Below are 18,765 nucleotides of genomic sequence, written 5' to 3' on the forward strand. Positions count from 1 at the left end.
TACAACAACCCAGTCAGTTATTTGTGGGCTGCTTTGATCAGAAAACATATGATTCAACGAGCCATTCAGATTTGTCTCCCCTTCCTCTGTCACATGCTATAGACACTGTCGCTTATGCCTGAAACTCCTTCCACATCCTGTAGGGTGCTGATGCTCTGCGGACTGCGGGTTTCTTCCTGCCGCTGAGTTTCATCCGACTGATTTGATTTTCCCATTGACAGAATCTGGTCAATACGGGACCCTTCGTTGGAGATTTTCAAGTATTTCTTCCGTCCTTGATGTATTTTAAGACCATGAGTTGATGTTACTTTAGTCCAGCCACATTCACAAGTCTGAAGAACATATCCAGCTGCTGGTTTCTCAAGAGTATTGCCACTTCCTTGATTCATTGTCGTGTCCCATACCAAGGTTCGTTACCGGGAGGTCAGCCAGTGATTCTTCCTGCGCCCCTGCTCTCGCAGACTCCGGGGGGTTTTTTTCTTTTTGAACTTTTCGTAGCCAGGTGAGGGTGGCTCTTGTGCCCTAGTAAGGGTAGGTACGTCATTGTGGTCATCAGATGGGCACCCTCCTTCATTGACGTTTCGTTGATAGGCCCACAACGTCTCCAGAGGGCTCAACGGTGATACCTGGCATCCCCTGTACACCCCCCTCTGTTCCATGCCATGATGTTGTTGATGTTGTATGCTGCTCCGGAGGTTGGCCTGCTGGTACAAATGGTGTGAAGTGGACCTTTTCCGCCAGCATTTGTGATGGTTCGCCTTTGTTCCAAGATTGATGCCAGCTGTCTGAGAACTTGGTTATGCCGCCAAGTGTAACGCCCTTGGGCGAGACTCGTAGTGCATTTTGATAGAATGTGCCTTAGTGATGATGCAGGCTCTTTACAAAGGGAACAAGAGGGGTCTTCTCCGAACCACTGCTTCAGGTTTTGTGGTGTGGGTAGGAGGTCGTAAGCTCCCTCCATCTCCCATATGTCACGCCAGCTGAGTTTTTCTCTTTCCCAGGCTCTCCCAGTCAGTCCATTGGCCCTGCTTGGTCATCGAGACGGCTTTGGCATGTCGCTCTGCCTCCCCCTGTCTTCTCACCTCCTCTACCACAAGCCATCTCTTCTGCGCTGAGGTTGCCTTGTGCCACTGAGGAGCTTTTGGAATGAGCCCGAGACCGGCTGTCCCATGTTGGACTTGGCCGACCACATCCCTGAAGTGAAGAACAGACTTGGCACTCTGAACGGCTTCAGATGGAGTCCACTTCCTCCCCGTTGCCACCCGGGGGGGGCGCTGTTCGAATGATGGTATCTTCTGATTCAGGTAAGGGTCATGACCAACCTTGCTTTGGTGCATTTGAACTCTTCCACGAGACCTGAAATTGGTAATTCCAGTTTGCCGTTCCCGTACAGCCCGACGGAACTGAATCATCGTGGAATTCCAAGTCACTGTTTCACCTGTGTTTCTCCTGATCATCCTTTCCAACTTGTCCACTTTATTGATGGGGATCTCATACACAGCTGAAGGCCACATGAGTCTTGGGAGTATGTCAAACTGAAAGCACCACATCTTGAGTTTTCCTGCTCGGTGTCCTTGAGCTTCGCACCATACCATCGGCCCAAGCTCTTCACTGGCATTTCTGAAAACAGTGGGGACAGGTCTTCCACCAATATGAAATCTTTGATGTGTGACTTGACCTTTGACAATAGAGATGCTTCTGCACTTGCTGGGCTTGATCTTCATCCTCGCCCATGTGATGTCTTGATGAAGCTTTTCCAGAAGTCTCTTGTTGCAGGGGACAGTTGTTGTCATTGTTGTTATGTCATCCATGTAGGCTTGTATCGGTGGTAACCGCTGACCACACTGTAGCCGTTTTCCTCCCACAACCCATTTCAAAGCTCTGATAATGATCTCCTTTGCCATAGTGAAGGCCAATGGAGAGATGGTGCATCCCGTCATGATGCCTATTTACAGTGGTTGCCACGCTAGTGGTGAAGTCTGAAGTTGTGAGGCAAAATTGCAGATCTTGGAAGAAGCGTTTTACCAGATTTGTTAATGTTGCAGGAAATAATTCAAAGGCAGTCTACAGTAGTGAACGAGGAACTAGTTGCTCCATAGGCGTTGGCCATGTTCAGAAACAAGACATGCCGATCCTTTCCTTCTTTTTTTGCAACCTGAAATTATGCTGCTATGTTCAAGGCATCCCAAGAAACCTGCTATGCCAGCCCTTCTGGGAGAGTTTAAAGAGACAGGTGCTAAAAGGGAGCATTTCAGACAGAGGGTGAATACAGGTATATTCAGACAGAGACAGTTTGAGACAAATAATGTGTTTTTTGAACATTAAAGCATGCAAACATGTTCTAGTAGAAACCCAAAATATAAGTATGAACCTTGAAATGTCCTCTTTAATGACAACATCCAGGAGAGAAACACATGAACTTGGGAAAAGATGCTACTTTGCGGGCCGATATGCAAGAATTGATAAAATCTCCTTTTTTTTTTCTTGAGATACCAGTATTGTTATCAAATGGTCCAATACAGACACAACAATTACCTCACGGAGAGGTATTTTTAAGGGGAAAAACCCTTTATTGTGAAGTATATTTAAACATATATAGAGAATCCCCTTTGTTGCATTGATAGATAGATAGATAGATAGATAGATAGATAGATAGATAGATAGATAGATAGATAGATAGATACTTTATTGATCCCGAAGGAAATTTAGGCATCCAGTAGCTTACACAACAAATCCAAACACCAATACACCTTAAAAAGAGATAAAATCGCATAGAATGAAGTAAAATAAGTCTAAGGACTTAAGATACAGACACATCCCAGAAATACAGTTATCACTTTTTTTAGTTCTTAATGATATTCATTCATTAATGGAAAGTTATTTTACATTTATACTGTCAAATTTCAACAAATGAATGTAGGATTAGAAGGAAAGTGTACATACCTTGATAGATCCAGGGGTGATTTTTGGGTAGTAAGTCATCACTGTGCCATAAAAGTGAGAACCCTGGGCGGTGCTGACCAGCAGCAACAACAACACAGAGAGCACCATGGTGAATGTGTTCAGTCTCTCCACACAAAGATAGAAAAGTAAAACCCACACACTTCCAAAGACTGCCTCTCTTCCACACCCTCTTCCACAATAAGCGAACCGTCTAGCTCTTTGTTCAAACACCAAATGGCACAGCGTTAAAAGTAGTAGTAGTAGTAGGAGTGGAGAAATTAAATTTGATCCAGAAAATCCAGTTTCAGCAGTGATGGAGGAAGTGTTCAGATCTTTTACTTAAGTAAAATACTAATACCACAAGTAAAAGTCCTGCATTGAAAATGTCCCTTCAGTAAAATCTTGAAAATCTAGTTAAAGTATTAAAACTGTGAATGTTCTACTATTATATATTATATAATTAGATTATTTTTACTAATGCATCAATGTAAACACTCTTTAATAGGCTACTCTATCAAAAAATAAGCACAACTACAAGCCAAGTATACTTTTCTGTAGGCATAAGGTAAGGTAGGAAGGTAAGAATACTTAATTATACTTTTCTTAAGTACATTTCGATCAAAAGATTAAGTACAAGTAGGCCTATAAGCCAAGAATACTTAGACTTTTCTGTATACTTGTTAGCATAAACCAAGTGTACTTAGACTTTTCTGTATACTTGTCCATATGAGCAAAGTATACTTTTCTGTATACTTGTCAGTATAAGCCAAGTATACTTAGACTTTTCTGTATACTTATCAGTATAAGCCAAGTATACTTAGATTTTTCTGTATACTTGTCAGTATAAGCCAAGTATACTTAGACTTTTCTGTATACTTGTCAGTATAAGCCAAGTATACTTAGACTTTTTTGTATACTTGTCAGTATAAGCCAAGTATACTTAGACTGTTCTGTCTACTTGTCAGTATAAGCAAAGTATACTTAGACTGTTCTGTCTACTTGTCAGCATAAACCAAGTAAACTTAGACTTTTCTGTATACTTGTTAGTATAAACCAAGTGTACTTAGACTTTTCTGTATACTTGTTAGCATAAACCAAGTGTACTTAGACTTTTCTGTATACTTGTTAGCATAAACCAAGTGTTCTTACACTTTTCTGTATACTTGTCAGTATGAGCCAAGAAATTAATAAAATGTTACCGAAACTGTCCATTACAACATCACAATTTTCTTCTTTCATCTTTGGTGTATCGGGAACAGAATAATGACTATGACTGATTTTCCTAAATAATCTGAGAATAGAAACAAGCAATCATCGCGTACCTGCTTCTCTAACACCTCCAAATTGAGTTGAAGTTATTTCTTTTTTAAAAAAGCATACAAATCATAATGCGTCTCACGTTTTGATTTACCCTAGTTTTTTATTTTTATTTTAGATTAATAATTAATTTTTCTGCAAAAACAAAGCGTAAAAAAAACAGCTTTTATTTAACATTTATCAAGCTGCACCCTGAGGTGATTTGTTCATGATAATAAAGTTAGATACAACCAAAAAATTAATGGTGTCATACATGATGGTTATAGCATCCAAATCATTATTGTAAACACTAACAATAGTAGCAGTAGTAAAGGTTTACACATGTTTAAAAACAAATGGACACTTGAACACAACATAAAATCATGTGATGTCACATCATGCGATTAATTGCGATTAAATATTTGAATCGATTGACAGCCCTAATATAAATATATATATGTAGTTATAGCTTTATGTATGTATATAGTGTGTATGTTTATATTCTAGTGATACTAATATTGATATGTGACAATCCAATGTGACGCAATAAACAAAACTGAGGAAAACAAATATTTTTTGCAATTTTCGTTTGCAAGTTAGTTTGTTTTTGCAGTTCGCTTTATTATAAATAGACAAAACAAAAAAATACAGTGCAAAGTACAACAAATGAAAAGCAGCAAAAAAAAAAAAAAAAACTACAACAGTAACCTGCTTTTACATTCATATGATCAAGTATTTACACATGAAAACATTCTGCTTACAAACTGTAAACATTTTTAAATGTTCAAAATAATGAATATATTTTTTTCAATCAATAAAACCAGTATGATCATATAGCTAATCTGGAATCTGGAATATATTTATGACCTGTGATGTGTGAAGGAAAATATGCTTTTGAAGAGCTGTTTGAACAGTGAAGGTAAAGCAGCTGACCATGCCGTTGTAAATTTGACAGGCAACTGCAAACAAAATATTCCTGCAATAAATGTTCATGTTGAATCAACAGGGGTCGCTGTGGTTGTAGATTCCAGCTGCATACTACTGACGAGGCTTAGAGTAAAGTCTGATGGCAGCCCTCGTCTCACCAGTTCATCTTTAATCTGGAGAAGAAAAAGCAACAGCGGTGCTGAGATATGATAGTGTAAGATCTGTGATTGTTATATGTATGTATGTCTGAATCATTTTATGATACTTGCTTTTATTTCTGATAAGATATGAAGAGGCTGACCTGTTGAATGACGGTAGTCCTGATTTGGTCCTCAGACAGTGGAGACGAAGAGGAAAGCCTCATTCTCAGAGCTACAACAACTGGAAGCACAGTGACCAAACATTACAGTGCAGGCCAGAAGGTGAAGCTGAAACTGAGAAAATCAATGCAGAGTCTCTAAGGCGAGGTCTACCATTTTCAGGCCACTCCAATGTTGTTATTTTCACTTCGCTTGCTCACTTAGCTAAGTGTATGTCCATTAAGAGATGATTAGTTTCACCATTTTTGTCATACTCACTTAGGTTAGAGATGTCAGTTACAGGTGTTGGTGAAGCTGTTGTGTCTTGAGGTGCAGTAGCTGGTGGGGGACTTGCTGTTGTAGTTGGTGTAGTGATGGTTTTTGTAGTTAGTGGGGTAGTTGTTGAGGGAATAGTGGTTGTATTTTGTGTGGTGGTTGTTGTAGTTAGTGGGGTGGTTGTTGAGGGAATAGTGGTTGTATTTTGAGTGGTGGTTGTTGTAGTTAGTGGGGTAGTTGTTGTGGGAATTATGGTTTTATTCTGTGTGGTGGTTGTTGTATTTGGTGTAGTGAAGACGGTTGTAGTTAGTGGAGTAGTTATTGATGGAATTATGGTTGTTGTATTTAGTGTAGTCATGGTTGTTGTGGTTAGTGGGGTAGTTGTTGAGGGAATTGTGGTTGTATTTTGTGTGGTTGTTGTATTTGGTTTAGTGATGGTTGGTATAGTTAGTGGGGTAGTTGTTGAGGGAATTGTGGTTGTATTTTGTGTGGTGGTTGTTGTATTTGGTGTAGTTATGGTTGTTGTGGTTAGTGGGGTAGTTGTTGAGGGAATTGTAGTTGTATTTTGTGTGGTGGTTGTTGTATTTGGTATAGTGATGGTTGTTGTAGTTAGTTTGGTAGTTGTTGAGGGAATTGTGGTTGTATTTTGTGTGGTTGTTGTTGTATTTGGTGTAGTTATGGTTGTTGTGGTTAGTGGGGTAGTTGTTAAGGGAAAAGTGGTTGTATTTTGTGTGGTGGTTGTTGTAGTTAGTGGGGTAGTTGTTGAGGGAAATGGGGTTGTATTTTGTGTGGTGGTTGTTGTATTTGGTGTAGTGATGGTTGTTGTAGTTAGTGGGGTAGTTGTTGATGGAATTATGGTCGTTGTATTTGGTGTAGTGATGGTTGTTGTGGTGAGTGGGGTAGTTGTTGAGGGAAAAGTGGTTGTATTTTGTGTGGTGGTTGTTGTAGTTAGTGGGGTAGTTGTTGAGGGAATTGTGGTTGTATTTTGTGTGGTTGTTGTTGTATTTGGTGTAGTTATGGTTGTTGTGGTTAGTGGGGTAGTTGTTGAGGGAAAAGTGGTTGTATTTTGTGTGGTGGTTGTTGTAGTTAGTGGGGTAGTTGTTGATGGAATTATGGTCGTTGTATTTGGTGTAGTGATGGTTGTATTTGGTGTAGTGATGGTTGTAGTTAGTGGGGTAGTTATTGAGGGAACTGTGGTTGTATTTTTTGTGGTTGTTGTATTTGGTGTAGTTATGGTTGTTGTGGTTAGTGAGGTAGTTGTTGAGGGAATTGTGGTTGTATTTTGTGTGGTTGTTGTATTTGGTGTAGTCATAGTTGTTGTAGTTAGTGGGGTTGTTGTTGAGGGAATTGTGGTTGTATTTTGTGCGGTGGTTGTTGTATTTGGTGTAGTGATGGTTGTTGTAGTTAGCGGGGTAGTTGTTGAGGGAATTGTGGTCGTATTTTTTGTGGTGGTTGTTGTATTTGGTGTAGTCATAGTTGTTGTAGTTAGTGGGGTTGTTGTTGAGGGAATTGTGGTTGTATTTTGTGCGGTGGTTGTTGTATTTGGTGTAGTCATAGTTGTTGTAGTTAGTGGGGTTGTTGTTGAGGGAATTGTGGTTGTATTTTGTGCGGTGGTTGTTGTATTTGGTGTAGTCATAGTTGTTGTAGTTAGTGGGGTTGTTGTTGAGGGAATTGTGGTTGTATTTTGTGTGGTGGTTGTTGTATTTGGTGTAGTTATGGTTGTTGTAGTTAGTGGGGTAGTTGTTGAAGGAATTGTGGTTGTATTTTGTGTGGTGGTTGTATTTGGTGTAGTCATGGTTGTTGTGGTTAGTGAGGTAGTTGTTGAGGGAATTGTGGTTATATTTTGTGTGGTTGTTGTATTTGGTTTAGTGATGGTTGTATTTAGTGGGGTAGTTATTGAGGGAACTGTGGTTGTATTTTTTGTGGTTGTTGTATTTGGTGTAGTTATGGTTGTTGTGGTTAGTGAGGTAGTTGTTGAGGGAATTGTGGTTGTATTTTGTGTGGTTGTTGTATTTGGTGTAGTCATAGTTGTTGTAGTTAGTGGGGTTGTTGTTGAGGGAATTGTGGTTGTATTTTGTGCGGTGGTTGTTGTATTTGGTGTAGTGATGGTTGTTGTAGTTAGTGGGGTAGTTGTTGAGGGAATTGTGGTCGTATTTTTTGTGGTGGTTGTTGTATTTGGTGTAGTCATAGTTGTTGTAGTTAGTGGGCTTGTTGTTGAGGGAATTGTGGTTGTATTTTGTGCGGTGGTTGTTGTATTTGGTGTAGTCATAGTTGTTGTAGTTAGTGGGGTTGTTGTTGAGGGAATTGTGGTTGTATTTTGTGCGGTGGTTGTTGTATTTGGTGTAGTCATAGTTGTTGTAGTTAGTGGGGTTGTTGTTGAGGGAATTGTGGTTGTATTTTGTGTGGTGGTTGTTGTATTTGGTGTAGTTATGGTTGTTGTAGTTAGTGGGGTAGTTGTTGAAGGAATTGTGGTTGTATTTTGTGTGGTGGTTGTATTTGGTGTAGTCATGGTTGTTGTGGTTAGTGGGGTAGTTGTTGAGGGAATTGTGGTTGTATTTTGTGTGGTGGTTGTTGTATTTGGTGTAGTTATGGTTGTTGTAGTTAGTGGGGTAGTTGTTGAGGGAATTGTGGTTGTATTTTGTGTGGTGGTTGTTGTATTTGGTGTAGTTATGGTTGTTGTAGTTAGTGGGGTAGTTGTTGAGGGAATTGTGGTTGTATTTTGTGTGGTGGTTGTTGTATTTGGTGTAGTTATGGTTGTTGTAGTTAGTGGGGTAGTTGTTGAGGGAATTGTGGTTGTATTTTGTGTGGTGGTTGTTGTATTTGGTGTAGTTATGGTTGTTGTAGTTAGTGGGGTAGTTGTTGGGGGAATTATGGTTGCATTTTGTGTGTTGATTGTTGTATTTGGTGTAGTGAGGACGGTTGTAGTTAGTGGGGTAGTTATTGATGGAATTATGTTGGTTGTATTTGGTGTAGTGATGGTTGTAGTTAGTGGGGTAGTTATTGAGGGAATTGTGGTTGTATTTTGTGTGGTTGTTGTATTTGGTGTAATCATGATTGTTGTGGTTAGTGGGGTAGTTGTTGTCGGAGTGGTTGTTGTGGTTAGTGGGGTAGTTGTTGTCGGAGTGGTTGTTGTGGTTAGTGGGGTAGTTGTTGTCGGAGTGGTTGTTGTGGTTATTGGGGTAGTTGTTGTCGGAGTGGTTGTTGTGGTTAGTGGGGTAGTTGTTGTCGGAGTGGTTGTTGTGGTTAGTGGGGTAGTTGTTGTCGGAGTGGTTGTTGTGGTTAGTGGGGTAGTTGTTGTCGGAGTGGTTGTTGTGGTTAGTGGGGTAGTTGTTGTCGGAGTGGTTGTTGTGGTTATTGGGGTAGTTGTTGTCGGAGTGGTTGTTGTGGTTAGTGGGGTAGTTGTTGTCGGAGTGGTTGTTGTGGTTAGTTGGGTAGTTGTTGTCGGAGTGGTTGTTGTGGTTAGTGGGGTAGTTGTTGTCGGAATGGTTGTGGTTTCTGTTGGATCTGTAAACAGAAGTGAATATATAACATATGTTACAAGTGAATTTACAATCCAGGAATTCATCACTGGAACATTCAACATTAAAACCAAACAAAGGGTGGTTCCACTCACCGTTTCCAACACTCACAATGACACATCGGAGCTCAGAGTGATACTTGACTGAACTGTGGAGATAAATCAATATGATATATATTTATTTATAGTTTATTTACACCTTTGCCATAAGGAAGTCAGTTCACAGTTTTTAATTTAAGATATTTCTATTGGTTTTTCCCATATATGTTTATGTTCATGTGAGAAGTGACTGACTTGTTAACTGCCTGGACGACGAAACAGACGGGGTGGCTTTCTCCATCTTCGTTTTCAGACGGCGTCCATCTCAGGGTGAAGCGTCCGGCTCCTGATTTCGTCTCGTTTATGTTGTGCGGCCCGCTGAACAGCAGCTCAGAGATCCTTTCACAAACAGATAAAGAAAAGGCTTGGCAAGTTAAAAAAAAAAAAAAAATTCCAAAACCACCACACCCACAAATGAAGCAAAACTTTCCGTGATGGTAAGATCGAAATCCTCACCTGGCACCTGACTCAGCTTTCTAAGTAATTTTCATGACGGTTGTTTTTTTTGCAGCACAGTTGGTCGGTTCTTTTACTTGTTGCACACTTGTCAAACCTGTCTTGTACATCAGTGTTTGCGCAGATCAGATTCCTTGTGCTTTGGCAAGTGAAAACCATTGACTAATGCCCTAATAGGGATGAGTATTTCTTATTATACCCCTGTGACAACGTAGTCGTATATAGTTGTATATAGCGCTCCGAGTGTCCGTCCTTCCATTAGTCCTTCAGTCCGTCTTACTTTCGTTCCCGGAGCAGAACTCGGAAAGTATTCAACTTACGAACTTCAAATTTGGTCTGATGGTTGACAGTGTGGTCTAGTTGTGCCTTTTGGGGGCTTAGAAGTCCAGGGTGCCCAGCTAAGGTAAGCTGATAACAAGCTAGATTGTGCTCAATATACTAATTCCATTAGTTCCAAAAGGGCAAAACCTTTGGCCGTGGTAGGGGTCGAGCAGTGAGCGGAGGTATGTGAGCCAAGCTCACTTTTGCCTTGTTTAACCAGAGAACGTTCTGCGTCATTAACCTTCTTTTAAATTAGTTTAATGTCTTACGTGGAGATGGTTGCCTCGGCACTGATGCTGATTTCCAGGGACTGATTGACGGGGGTGTACAGCCGAGCTCTGTTGGCCGGGGTTGGAGGCAGGAATTTGGGCAGATAGATTCCCTCTGTGCACGATGGCACCACAGGATCCACTGGAACAATAGAGAAAAGTTTTACTAAGGATGGCAATGCCAGTCCATCAGTCGGTTCACCACTTTTCATCCAGACTAAAATATCTCGGCAACTGTTTAAATTGCCATAAAATGCTGTAGGGACATTCATGGTGCCCTGAGGATGAATCCTAATGTCTTTAGTGACTCAGAGACTTTTCCTCTAGTGCCACCAGCAGATCAAGAGTTTCACTTAATCTGTGAAATATCTTTACATCTACTATATCGACTGGAACAAACTTGCTAGCGTTTCTTTGGTAAGAGTGTTCTCTTGGCTTGCCGAAGCACAAATGTGAAGAAATTTTCAAAAATCGGTCAAACCGTTGTGAGCTGAAATATGAGGGTTTTTTTTATCATACTTTATTTAGTATTTGTAGCTCTGAGCGAAGCATATTTACAGCAAGAACAGCATTCTTATTACACACTTTGGCCTTGTGCATTACTGTGAAATTCACACGCATTTGCGACTGGGATGTATCATGTCAAAAAGATTAAAACAGTATCAAGAAAGTACCAAAACAAGAATCCTTACCCCTCAAAGCAAACTGGACAGGTATTTTGCTGATAGCGACGTTGGTGTTTATGGTCGTCTGCACCCCACTGGTTTGAGTCAGGGTGATGATCTGCCTGGCAAAGTCCTCCAACACCAGCTGTACGACGTACGCGCCTTCATTACTGCTACTGGTTGGGCTGAATGACAGATTACAGGACTGCAAGAGGACAAAAAGGGTCATGAGGTCAAAGTATTTTCTGTCAGGTAATGAAATGGAAGACATGTACATTTAAATAGGAATACAATTTAGGCTTTAAACCCCAAAAACAACAGCTGTCAGTGTCAGTGTGCTGACTTGACTATGACTTGCCCCCAAACTGCATGTGATTATCATAAAGTGGGCCTGTCTGTTAAAAGGGAGACTCGTGGGTACCCATAGAACCCACTTTCATTCACATATGTTGAGGTCGGAGGTCAAGGGACCCCTTTGAAAATGGCCATGACAGTTTTTCCTCGACAAAATTTAGTGTAAGTTTGGAGCGTTATTTAGCCTCCTTCGCAACAAGCTAGTATGACGTGGTTGGTACCGATGGATTCTTTAGGTTTTTTAGTTTTATATGATACCAGTATCTTCACTCTCACTTTAATACAGAGCCCGGTACATTGAGAAATGGTTAACCCCATTGACTTGTATGTGTTAACAGGCCAGTCCTGACCTTCCCAATATGGCGGCGACGTTAACGCATGATCCAAAGGCCAAGGCGACATCTACATATATATATCTTTAAAAACATCCACAGCAGTAAAATGCAACATATACATTAATACAGCAGTAATCCATTTACTTGCCATATTTAAGTGAATTTGTGTCTGAGGCTACTCACTGATGAGAGGCTGAGAACAGAAGGCGGTGTGCAGGGGTTACACTCCATCTCTGTGGTGTTTCCATATCTGCATTTGACCTCGTCTCCGTCAGGGTCAAACGCCAACAGGTTGAAATCTCTCCGACAGTTTGAAGGAACTCTGAGAGACAGAAACATTGTGCAAACACCACCGCCCCTGCATCAACTTCCCTGTAAAGCATGAGACATGTTTTACAGGGAATAGCTGCTGCTGGATCAGTTTTGTCTAGACAAAAAGTATCTATTAAATGTCAATGTAGTGACTGTCATTCTGCTGGAACTGGATACTGCATGTAACCTGACTCAGTTGTTCCTCAATGTTTGCACCAGGAAACTCACTGCAGACGCCTTTTTGAATTTAAGCGTGCATCTGAACCTGAGCACAAGTCAGCAGATTTCCTCCTTTAAAGCTGTTTTCCTACAAAAATCCCCTTTGCCTCTTCCATTCTCCCCTTTTGTACAGTTATTCTGTGGGAGTGGTGGGTGTAGGGCAGCACGGTGGTGCAGTGGTTAGCACTGACTGCCTCACAGCAAGAGGGTTGCAGGTTCAAACCCGGCTTGGGGTTTGCATGTTTTCCCCGTGTGACCACATAAAACAGTTTAAATACATAAGGTGTAAAGATAGAAGCATGAGCAGTGAGGAGGCTTACCTCAGAGCTGGCAGGATGGTGGTCTGGGGTGATGCGTTGGCTCGGCCCGTGTCCGACCGGTTCCTCAGCTCCACCAGAGTCACAGCTCTCCAAAGATTGATGCCATTTTTAACGTTATTTATCCAGTTGCCACCGCGCAACCTACAGAAGTTCATGAGACAGTCAGTTTTTACTGTGCTGTGTTGCATGTGTGTACAGGTCACTTACAAGATATTAACTCCTAATATAAAGTGTGTTAATAAATCATTGCTTTGCATGAAGCCACCAGAGCAGCAGCATTGACAGTTTTGCAAAATATACATTTGCAAAAGCAGATAAACATCATTCTTAAATTGAATAAGGGCCTCAAAATATTTACATGTTTTTGGCCCTCAGTGACATCATCCCTATGTTATTTGTTTTTGCATTGTCACGGTGAACTCACACCAGCTGAAAAGGAGCGTTGCTGGCAAGCTGCCGAGTCATGATCCCCTCTCTCTGACACCACTCTCCACCGCTCTCCTGGTCCACGTTTTTCAGCACTATAGGACTCTGAGTCCCACAATTACTGCTGAGGCATTCCCACGAATCGCTCCCTGAGCAAGTGTGGAAGTTTAGCTTATAGCGAAGGACCACCTGTAGTATAACAGTGAAGACGTGTTTTAGCATTAAAGGGGAAATATCATGAAAAACTCACTTTTTCTTTTTTATCAAACTGTGAAATAAAACAACCCAGTCAGTTATTTGTGGGCCGCTTTGATCAGAAAACGTGTGATTCAACAAAGCCATTCAGATTTGCCTCCCCTTCCTGTGTCACACGCTATGGAAGGGGGAACCTGCCAAATTAAAAAATTTATTAACAAAGAAATAAGTGACTCGATAAACAAATAAATGTCATTAAATGTAGCAAAAATAATATTAAAAATAAATGTAGCCATGAGTAAATTGTGTAAAATATGACATATATTGATATTTCTGTTTTATTTTGCTTCTCTGTTTATTTATCCTTATATTAATTCCCTTATTTATGTATTCTTCTGTTTAATTTTCCATTTTATTTATTTACGTATTTATTTTTTATTACATTTTAAATGCATTTATTTATTTTTGCATTTCTTTTTTATATTTTTTGTTTATTTTATATTTATTTTTAAATGCATTTGTTTATTTACATATTTCTGCAAAATTTCCCCCATTGCATTTCACCCCTTATCCATTTCCCCAAACTTATTTATTTCTGTATTCTTTTCTTTATACATTTCTTTACACATTTCTTTACACATTTCTTTATGCAAATTAGGGGGCTACCTAGATAACTGTGTAATGAATAAAGAAAAGAATACAGAAATAAATACGTTTGAGGGAATAAATAATGGGTGCAATAGAAAAGGGAAAATCATGCATAAATAAATAAATACATTTAAATAGAAATATAAAATAAATAGAAATAAATGCAAAAATAAATGCAAAAATTATTTAAAAAATAAATACATAAAAGGGAAAATTAAACAGAGGAGTAAATAAAACATAAATATCATTTTATGTCACTTTTTATCAATTAATTAATGGCTACATTTATTTTCAATTTACTATATTTAATGACATATTTATTTATTTATTTATCGAGTCATATATTTATATAAGCATTTCATTTCAATTTTGGCAGTTTTCGTCCTCCATAACATGCTGGCTTATTAAAATATAAAAAATAATTTAAAGAGACAGGTGCTAAAAGGGAGCGTTTCAGACAGAGGGTGAATACAGGTATATTCAGACGGACTGTTTGAGACAAATAATGTCGGGTTTTTTTTACATTAAAGCATGTAAACATACAAGTATGAACCTGGAAATGTCTTCTTTAATGACGACATTCAAGAGAGAAACTATGGGAAAAGATGCTACTTTGCATGTAGATATGCACGACTTGATAAAATCTTTTTTGTTTTCTTGAGATACCAGTATTGTTATCACATGGTGCAGGTCCCATACAGACACAACAATTAAATTTCCTCATGGAGAGGTATTTTTAAGGGAAAAAAGTAAATTATATTAGACATCCCAGAAATGCAGTTATCACTTTTTTTTGTTATTGATGATATTCATTCATTAATGAAAAGTTATTTTACATTTATATTGTCAAATTTCAACAGGTGAATGTAGGATTAGAAGGAAAGTGTACGTACCTTGATAGATCCAGGGGTGATTTTTGGGTAGTAAGTCATCACTGTGCCATAAAAGTGAGAAGCCTGGGCGGTGCTGACCAGCAGCAACAGCAACACAGAGAGCACCATGGTGAATGTGTTCAGTCTCTCCACACAAAGACAGAAAAGTAAAACCCACACACTTCCAAGGACAGCCTCTCTTTGTTAAGGTTGAAATAAGACAATAAACCAGGAAACAGTGTGGTAGGCTATGAGGAAATATATTGTGTAATGGTTAACAAGATTATGATCAAAATTCAAAAATGCTTCCAGAGAACGCAGCACCATGTGTCAGTAATGTCACCATTGGATTATCAGATGAGTTTTCAAAGGAATTTGGGCCTCAACAATGGACAACAAAGCATTTGAGTTGTGTGGAAACCCTCATTTTCTCAGAAATAAGAGAACAGTCTGGCTCTTTGTTCAAACACAAAATGGCACAAGAAACAACAAAGGTGGAGAAAGGAAATTTGAGGAAGTGTTCAGATCCCTTTACTCATGCATCAATGTGAACACTCTTTAATAGGCTACTCTATCAAAAAAATAAGCACAACTACAAGCCAAGTACATTTCTGTAGGTCTATAAGGTAAGAATACTTAATTATACTTTTCTTAAGTGTAAAGATTAAGTGCAGTAGGCCTATAAGCCAAATATACTTAGACTTTTCTGTAGACTTGTTAGTATAAACCTACTTAGAATTTTCTGTATACTTTTTTAGCATAAACCCATATACTTAGAACTTCTGTATACTTGTCAGTATAAGCAAAGTATACTTAGACTTATATATGTATAATTCAAATTAATTCAGACTTTGATTCTCCTTCAAATCGTCGTTTTGGTCACATGAGGTTGGCACGGGTTACCATGGTTACACGTCTCCAACCGGCAAAGAGGCTCTCAGGAAATGACGACGTAAATTACTGCTCAGTGTGTCTGAAGAGATACATACTACTGTTTATTCACACAAAAGTATGTTGAACGATAGTACACCTATTGGGTATGTACTGCATAGTATGAGATTTCCGTCGAAGCAACCCAGTAAAGGACGCTTTGTAGTGATGTGTCGGTTGCGAACGAGTCGGTTCAAAGAGCCGGTTCCCGTCCGAGAGCCGCTTTTTTTCTTTTCTTTTTTCTTTAATTAATTCAAGGCAGAATGATAGGACAATCTTCTCCGCGCCACGGGCACTCCATGCACTAACTGTGACTGAATGTTGTGTTAATGACATCCGTGCGACCAATCAGGTGATGACGGACAAGGATCATACCAACAAGCAGGGAGGGGCGGGGGTGCGTGGCGAGCTGAGGTCTACAGGTACAGAGCAGGAGGAAGAGAAGGAGAGAAAGAGAGAGGAGTGCGATGCACGAATAGCAGACAAGATGAGTGACAGTCGGAAACGAAGCAGCATGTTAAATTATGATATTCTGGAAATTATAAGGTTTAGTATAATTATATTGAATAATTTAAGTGATATATCTGCACATATACTAATCATAGGTGAAAACAGCTAAAGCTAAATTTGGCTGAATTATAAAAGGCAGAAGTGAAGTAAAACGAAGAGCCGTTTGGGAGACGAAAGAGCCGGATCTTCTTGGTGAGCTGAGCCAAATGAACTGGTTCACTAAAAAGAGCCGGAATTCCCATCACTAACGCTTTGTATTAGTATTGGAACGTGGCCCTAGCTGTCAAACGGCCCAACAGCGCTTTTGAACCCGCCCATCCCAACCGCGCTACTTAGACTTTTCTGTATACTTGTTAGCATAAACCAAGTATTCTTAGACTTTTCTGTATACTTGTCAGTATAAGTTAAGTAGAAAAATAAATTTTCTGTATACTTGTCAGTATGAGTCAAGTATACTTATGTTTACTTTTGTTAAGTATATCTCTGATAAGTACATAAAACAACTACACTCCAAGTATACCTCATCATAGTATGAGATTTCGGACGAAGCAACCCAGTAAAGGACGCTTTGCATTAGTATTGGAACGCGGCCCTAGCTGTAAAGACATTTCTGTATACTCGTCAGTATGAGTCAAGTATACTTATGTATACTTTTGTTAAGTATATCCCTGATAGGTACATTTTTTAGTATATTTAGTATTGTTTAGTATGAAGCAACCCAGTAAAGGACGCTTTATATTAGTATTGGAATGCGGCCCTAGCTGAAAAGACATTTCTGTATACTCGTCAGTATGAGTCAAGTATACTTATGTCTACTTTTGTTAAGTCTATCTCTGATAGGTACATTTTTTTAGTATGTCTGAAACTGTTAAGTATGAAGCAATCCAGTAAAGGACTCTTCGCATTAGTTTTGGAACGCGGCCTTAGCTGAAAAGACATTTCTGTATACTCGTCAGTATGAGTCAAGTATACTTATGTATACTTTTGTTAAGTATATCTCTGATAGGTAAATTTTTTTAGTATGTCCGAAACTGTTAAGTATGAAGCAATCCAGTAAAGGACTCTTCGCATTAGTATTGGAACGCGGCCCAAGCTGAAAAGACATTTCAGTATACTCGTCAGTATGAGTCAAGTATACTTATGAATACTTTTGTTAAGTATATCTCTGATAGGTAAATTTTTTTAGTATGTCCGAAACTGTTTAGTATGAAGCAACCCAGTAAAGGACGCTTTGCATTAGTATTGGAACGCGGCCTTAGCTGAAAAGACATTTCTGTATACTCGTCACTATGAGTCAAGTATACTTATGTATACTTTTGTTAAGTATATCTCTGATAGGTAAATTTTTTTAGTATGTCCGAAACTGTTTAGTATGAAGCAACCCAGTAAAGGACGCTTCGCATTAGTATTGGAACGCAGCCCTAGCTGAAAAGACATTTCTGTATACTCGTCAGTATGAGTCAAGTATACTTATGTATACTTTTGTTAAGTATATCTCTGATAGGTACATTTTTTAGTATGTTTAGTATTGTTTAGTATGAAGCAACCCAGTAAAGGACGCTTCGCATTAGTATTGGAACGCGGCCTTAGCTGAAAAGACATTTCAGTATACTCGTCAGTATGAGTCAAGTATACTTATGTATACTTTTGTTAAGTATATCTCTGATAGGTAAATTTTTTTAGTATGTCCGAAACTGTTTAGTATGAAGCAACCCAGTAAAACTATAAGCCAAGTATACATAGACTTTTCTGTTTACTTATCAGTATAAACCAAGTGTACTTAGACTTTTCTGTATACTTGTTAACATAAACCTACTTAGACTTTTCTGAATTGTCAGTATGAGTCAAGTTTACTTATGTATACTTTTGTTAAGTATATCTCTGATAGATAAATTTTTTTAGTATGTCCGAAACTGTTTAGTATGAAGCAACCCAGTAAAGGACGCTTCGCATTAGTATTGGAACGCGGCCTTAGCTGAAAAGACATTTCTGTATACTCGTCAATATGAGTCAAGTATACTTATGTCTACTTTTGTTAAGTCTATCTCTGATAGGTACATTTTTTTAGTATGTCCGAAACTGTTTAGTATGAAGCAACCCAGTAAAGGACGCTTTGTATTAGTATTGGAACGCGGCCCTGGCTGTCAAACACCCCAACAGCGCCTTTGAACCCGCCCACCTCAACCGCGCTCTCTCATTGGTCGAGCTTGCTGTCCATCACATCACAGCCGTGACTCAGATATCCAGTCATGTGACAAGATGTTTTTGTAATTTCACTTCCGCCTTCAGTGTTTCTCGCCGTGTCATGTGGATATTGATTAACTGACTGACTGACAGGCTTCTTTTGGGGTTGAAATCTCCTTTAGGACGCTTCCAGGTAAAGCCTCTCTCTACCGGAGGTCTGAGGAGCAGGCAGCGCAGCAGAGACTCTCCTTGAGGCCGGTGAGGAGGTGATGGCGGACGGGGAACGGTCACCGCTGCTGTCCGAGCAGCACGACGGGACCCGGGGCTTCTCTCCGGGCTTCTCTCCGGGCTTCTCTCCGGGGAACAGCATGCATGGATATCCGTCCAAACCA

At 39.5% G+C, this 18,765-nt stretch overlaps 2 protein-coding genes across 2 annotated transcripts in view; one reads left to right on the forward strand and one right to left on the reverse strand.

Moving 5' to 3' along the window:
- Nucleotides 1–7,475: 7,475 nt before the first annotated feature.
- Nucleotides 7,476–11,248, reverse strand: LOC119481307 (GATA zinc finger domain-containing protein 14-like). The gene is made up of 5 exons (XM_037758097.1): nucleotides 11,096–11,248; nucleotides 10,404–10,545; nucleotides 9,553–9,696; nucleotides 9,355–9,407; nucleotides 7,476–9,245 (listed from the first exon to the last, which is right to left on the reverse strand). The coding sequence occupies exons 4-5, from the start codon at nucleotides 9,378–9,380 to the stop codon at nucleotides 7,607–7,609; spliced, it is 1,665 nt and encodes a 554-aa protein (XP_037614025.1). The 5' UTR covers nucleotides 9,381–9,407; nucleotides 9,553–9,696; nucleotides 10,404–10,545; nucleotides 11,096–11,248; the 3' UTR covers nucleotides 7,476–7,606.
- A 7,179-nt stretch (nucleotides 11,249–18,427) lies between these two features.
- LOC119481313 (type I phosphatidylinositol 4,5-bisphosphate 4-phosphatase-A-like) overlaps nucleotides 18,428–18,765 on the forward strand; it is a 6,758-nt gene continuing 6,420 nt past the window's right edge. The window contains exon 1 of the mRNA XM_037758102.1: nucleotides 18,428–18,763. Within this exon, the coding sequence (XP_037614030.1) occupies nucleotides 18,643–18,763 (121 nt within the window). The 5' untranslated portion in view covers nucleotides 18,428–18,642. The remainder of the gene's footprint in view (nucleotides 18,764–18,765) is intronic.

This window comes from Sebastes umbrosus, chromosome 22 (assembly GCF_015220745.1).
Source record: "Sebastes umbrosus isolate fSebUmb1 chromosome 22, fSebUmb1.pri, whole genome shotgun sequence".
Classification (NCBI taxonomy): Eukaryota; Metazoa; Chordata; class Actinopteri; order Perciformes; family Sebastidae; genus Sebastes; species Sebastes umbrosus.

Excerpts from the sequence above, each read along its gene's own strand:
- LOC119481307 (XM_037758097.1), bottom strand. The coding sequence starts at position 9,380 with ATGTGTCATTGTGAGTGTTGGAAACG. Across the intron at positions 9,246-9,354 it reads CATTGTGAGTGTTGGAAACG|ATCCAACAGAAACCACAACC; the intron begins GTGAGTGGAACC and ends TTCTGTTTACAG.